The sequence below is a fragment of the Cupressus sempervirens genome, chromosome 11, assembly GCF_028749045.1.
Source record: "Cupressus sempervirens isolate cs-2001-9-10 chromosome 11, ASM2874904v1, whole genome shotgun sequence".
NCBI lineage: Eukaryota > Viridiplantae > Streptophyta > Pinopsida > Cupressales > Cupressaceae > Cupressus > Cupressus sempervirens.
The window spans coordinates 219,638,015-219,643,585 of record NC_143128.1 but is presented as its reverse complement, the minus strand read 5'-3'; the positions used below and the strand labels follow the sequence as shown (position 1 = coordinate 219,643,585).

Sequence of the window (5,571 nt, the reverse complement as noted above, 5' to 3'; positions counted from 1 at the left end):
TGGAACATTACTAATCATAAGATGCTTCCCTTTAATTTATCTCAATTGTTGGATCAACTTGTAAACCAGGATAAAGCTCTATAGTTCTCTTTCTTTCTTCTATTGTTCTGTTCTCAATTATATTCAATAAATTTTTTATCCCTCAAGATAGAATTTATTATAAACCCTAAGATCAAATTTAAGTTGAATTCAACTTCAAACTTTACCAACACAACAAACCAGTACTTTAAGATTATTTGTAGCCCGTTCTTGAGAAAAAGTGAGAATAAATCCCAGGGAATAAATGAACTGTATGTCACAGTTCCTCCCTGCATGCGGATGCTTAAAATTTCAATCATAGAGATGTGAAGTTTTAGAGAAACCTAAAGAAGCGTGTAGCAACATAATTGTGTCTTTTCTTGATCACTTCAAAGAACTGATTCCCGTGAAAAGAAAAGTTTGATTCTATTCCCTTCCACTTATACATCTTTATGAGCTAATATTCCTTTCTTGCCCTATATAAACACCATCAAACCTCAACCAACAAAAGCAACATACTCTTTTGTATCTTACATTTCTTTTCTTCATTTTATCTCCCGATCGAGCTCTAAGCAAGTATGGCATACTACCAGCAGTATGAGAGCCAAAGATGTGGCGACAGGGAGCAAAACTATGGTTGTAATCAGTCCGAGTACAACTACAGTGGACAACAGATGTACCACAGCCTTCCACAGGGGCAGATTGTGAAGGTCTGCTCTAAGGCCAATCCTGACTATGCTCTGGGTATCAGAGATGGCAGGGCGACTCTTGTTTACTCTAATCCAAGTGACCCAACTCAGGTATATATACACTTCCTTCACTATACATGTTTTGTACTGCAATTTATGTCTATAAGTTTATGCGTATTTAAATGTTTTAGTTGGGCTCTTATTGTTTTAATGATAGTTTTTTTATTTTTTTGGGTCACTCTTGATATACATATGTATATGTATGCAGCAATGGGTGAAAGATGAGTCATGGAGCAACCGTGTGAGGGACCCAGTGGGTCACCCGGCCTTTGGCCTTGTGAACAAAGCCACTGGGCAGGCCCTTCGCCATGCCCCTGCTGCATGTCAGGAGGTATATACACATTTTGTTCTTCAGTACCTCTTTTCTAGTAGTCTCTATATTATGTTTTGAAAGTGATATTGAATTTGACCTAGTGACCGTACATAAGGTTTTTGATGATAAAGTATTAAGTTGTTTCACGGCAGGTGTTGCTGACCAAATACGAGCCTGGTTCGTATGATGAGAGTGTGCTATGGAGTGAGAGTGAGGACATGGGATATGGGTACAGGACCATAAGGATGGCTAATGACATCGGCCTCAACTTGGATGCATTCCAGGGTGACAGGAAACATGGAGGCATTGAAGAGGGAACTAGAGTTGTGCTGTGGAAATGGAACAAGCAGGATAATCAGCTCTGGAAGATTTCCCCGTGCTACTAGAAGAATCATCATCCTGCAAGCCATATTTCATTATAAATAAATAAGGACCTTAATGTTCTGGGTGCTCTTAGATTGGTCTGGAGACCAAAACTACATGTTGGTTGTATGGATTTCCCTTGCCTTATTATGAAATTATATACTATGATATATAGTCCTTGTTGAAAGTTAATAATTTGTGATTGGCCTGGTATTGATGTTGTTGCTATGCTTGTGGAGGATGAAACATAACCGTTTTGCCTGATACAATGATCTCTTCTGATCAAATGAATGGGTGCATTACAAATTAAGATACACTGTGAACAGAAACTCTGTTTTAGCTTACAATTTTGAGTTATTCAAATTAAGATACACAGTGAAAAGAAACTCTGTTTCAGCTTACAATTTTGAGTTATTCATACAATCGACAAGTAGTTCCTACATAATATGTTAACGAAAGTGGTTTCTTATTTATAAATAATATGGAATTCAAAATTCTTTTGTTAAGAAAGAATATCTATTCTGTCAAATTTGATAAGTACAAATTTCAACCTTTTTGCATAGTTCTGCCATCGTTTCATCGTTTGAAATATCTGAGCCTTGTTCTCAATAAAGTTGTTTTCTAATAAGCTCATTTTCAATCATTTTAACTTTATCAACAAATTAGGAATCCATTGACAATTAAATTATATTTTGAACTTCAACAAAAAAGTTTTTAAAAGATGGGCAAACGCTTTAACCTGGAGCTATGAACCAGTGAGGCCACAAACGGGGGACCTCATCCCCATTAGATTTGAACCTTGATGGCAAGGATAACAACTCAACAACTTAACCATCACGACATGCCACTATTAACTTCAACAAATTAAGAATCCATTGACAATTAAATTATATTTTGAACTTCATATATGTGAAATGCTACTTACAGTTACAAATGAATCGTGTATCTAAATATTTTTTTAATATGATTAACTGAATCATTCTTAAAAATGGAGCTAAATTTAAAATGTATGATTTCCCTTTTTTAAAATAAATTTTGGTAACTCATTTTAGTCCAAAATTTTGACACTGCTTAGAAACATTTCTTTTTATTACTTGATTTCAAGATCATGGAACTTATATTCATATGAAAGCATTTTTTTTAAAACATTAGTAAATCACAATCAAATTATTCTTTCAACATAAAAGCTTCTTAAAATGACATTAAACTAGAAAATAAATGAGCTTTTCCCTTGCCAAATCTGTATTGATAAGGCTTATTTTTCTTGATAGATCAGTGATAGCTGATCAAGTGCAGAGTTTGAAATGTAACAAATTGTCCTGAACTTCCTCTCTAACCAATTTTCCCTTATGTATTCTTTCACCTAGCAAAGATGGCACGAGAGAGTAGTGGGCACTCTTCAAGTTGTGTTTCCCTTTTCATCCACTATATGCTAGTGTGTACTATGTACTAGTACCACTTCATTAAATAACTGATAGTTTTGTTAATCAAAAGTTCCATCTATTAATCTTTTAAACCTCTCCCCTAATTCTTGCTTCCTTTAGTCGAGGATAATTTCTATCAATCCCTACTCCTATATCTTATTTTGAGATAAAAAGATTATATCAGTGAAAATATAGACCTCTTACACTTTTCATTTGAAAAAAAACTTCTAAGAAATATTATTGTACACTGCTAACCTCATTATAAGTAAAGCCTCTTGTTGTTCTACATTTGAGACAGGAAAACAGCTCCCACATAATTTAAGCTTTTTTCATTTAACCGAACCAACCAATAAACCATAGAAAACCAAAACAAAATTTTATTCTAGGGTTTCAACAACATTTTGCAATCGATTCAAATAGTGCAAATCCAATTTTAAATATTTCTCTTGAACCACTTTTGATTGACTCTATCACATTGGAGGAGTTGTCATGCATTCAGGAGATCGAGTTATTCACAAAGTACCAATCCACAAAGGATACAATCTTCCCCAATCCCATTCAAAGGCAGATATCTGACCAATGTTATGATCAGGCCGATAATGGAGAGTTTCGGTTAAAAGAGGCCACTTTAAATTGCAATAATGAAATCAATGTTGTTAACTAAGCTTAAAGGAACGACAAGAAACCAGATCAGCATGGTTGTTTGACAGTAATATTGATCCCTAAATTTTAAAACCTCAAGTTTTCCCATTTTAAAATAGGCAAGCTAAAATTTTGAGACTCTTATTTAATTAATCCAACTACCCGAGCACTAAACAATCTTATTCTGTATTCTATAATCTCTTGCAGTCCCTCCTTGTGTATCAACACATAGCACATGCACATCAAGTATGGACAGTCCAAAATCCGAATATAAGCCATAAAATTCGAAACCGTGCTATGATATACGTTAAGATCGTCTTTATTATAACATGTAAAAGTCATGAGGGAAATGAGTAGAATGATTGCTCTTCCAATACCAATAGCAATAGACAGCAGCAAAATAAAGAAGACAAGAACAACAGATGAAAAACAAAAAGAAGATACAAACTTGAGAAGAAAAATACATATAAATTATGAATATTTACAACAGCAGCTTCAGCTACGCATAAAACTTGTAGACATACATAAACAATTCTGTTCTCTAGATTTTTCTCTTTTCACAACAGTCCAGACTTGAGCTGGAGATTTTTAAACCCACACCCTCTTACAGAAAAAACCATCCATAATAATAATAAGCCGAATGGCTTTCTTTGGAGAATACATAAAAAAAACATTCATTACATATTTGGTTGCTTTGAAAGGCAATCCAAAACTGATAAGAGAAACTTACGCCCAGCTAACTGACTGACAGAATTAAATAGAAATGAAATCTTCTGATAGTCCAGCTGTCATTAATTAATATTTTCCAATACTCTCCTTTAATTATGAACAGCTGGAAATCATCAAAAACTTGCATCAAACTTGTCCAAAGGTTGCTGTAGCACTTCCGGAGCTATCTAAGAACTGAGTTTTGGAGCTGCAAGCTGGGGCAAAATCACAGACTCCTAAGCCACTTGGCAAATACTAAAATGTCTCTTTTGCCAATGGTTTGGTAAAGATGTCAGCCAACTGATCTTTAGAGCTGAAAAAATCATGACAAATTTCCCTTTTATTCAGAAGCTTTCTAAAAAGTGATACCTCCTATCAATATGTTTTATTCTCCTGTTGAATACATGATTTTTGGACAATTCTATAACTTTGTTGCTATCATAGAATATTGTAGTGGCTTCCTTTTCCTCCTGCATCAAATCTTTCAACATCCTCCACATCCAAACAGCTGGACAAGCGGCATTAGTGGCTGCCACATACTTAGCTTCAGCTGAAGAAAGAGTTACAATGGGTTGTTTCTTTAACACCCATGACACAACACATGTACCAAAATGAAATGCATAATCAGAAGTGCTTTTTCTATCATCTATGCTACCTCCACAATCACTATCAGTGTACCCAATTTAAAGCTAAATTCATTTAAAGTGGAATAAAGTATGTCAAAGTCTTTTGTACCACTCACATACCTCAGTATTCTCTTAGTAGCTTGCCAATGTGAATCTTTTGGAGACTCCATAAACCTTGAAATCAGACTTACACCATACATAATATCCGACATTGTGGCTGTTAAATATATAAGGCTTCCATCTAATCTCTTGAATAATGTAGAATCCACACATGCTTCATCATCTTCCTTACTTATTTTCATTCCTGTCATAACCAGTGTTGGGGCTGCCTTGCACTTTGCCATAATGAACCTCTTCAAGACTTCATTTGTGTATTTAGATTGAGAAATAAATATACCATCATTGGATTGATGGACTTCAATGCCCAAAAAATACCTCATGAGCATCAAATCAATCATTTCAAATTCACTCTTCATTGCTTATTTGAAGGAATATATGCCAAGATCATTGGTAAAGATTAAATCATCCACATATAAGCAAACAATTAAAATTTTAACTTGCTCATTGACTTTGATGTACAACGTTGGCTCACAGCTACTTCTTTGAAACCCATTTTGAATGAGATAAGAGTAAATGTGGTTGTAGCAAGCTCTAGGAGCTTGCTTTAATCCATAAAGTGTCTTCTTCAACCTATACACCTTGTCTTCATGACCCAATGTTTCATAGCC

General features: G+C 34.6%; 1 protein-coding gene across 1 annotated transcript; it reads left to right on the top strand.

The window, feature by feature from the left end:
• Positions 1-530: 530 nt before the first annotated feature.
• LOC149528952 (ricin B-like lectin R40G3) lies at positions 531-1,638 on the top strand. Its single transcript, XM_089808566.1, has 3 exons — positions 531-818; positions 976-1,098; positions 1,233-1,638. Exons 1-3 carry the CDS (start codon positions 597-599, stop codon positions 1,464-1,466), a joined length of 579 nt encoding a protein of 192 aa, XP_089664692.1. The 5' UTR covers positions 531-596; the 3' UTR covers positions 1,467-1,638.
• The last annotated feature ends 3,933 nt before the right edge of the window (positions 1,639-5,571 follow it).

Coding starts and splice junctions, on each gene's coding strand:
- LOC149528952 (XM_089808566.1), top strand. CDS start 597: ATGGCATACTACCAGCAGTATGAGAGCCAAAGATGTGGCGACAGGGAG. Junction 819..975: donor ATCCAAGTGACCCAACTCAG/GTATATATACAC, acceptor ATATGTATGCAG/CAATGGGTGAAAGATGAGTC. Junction 1,099..1,232: donor CCCCTGCTGCATGTCAGGAG/GTATATACACAT, acceptor GTTTCACGGCAG/GTGTTGCTGACCAAATACGA.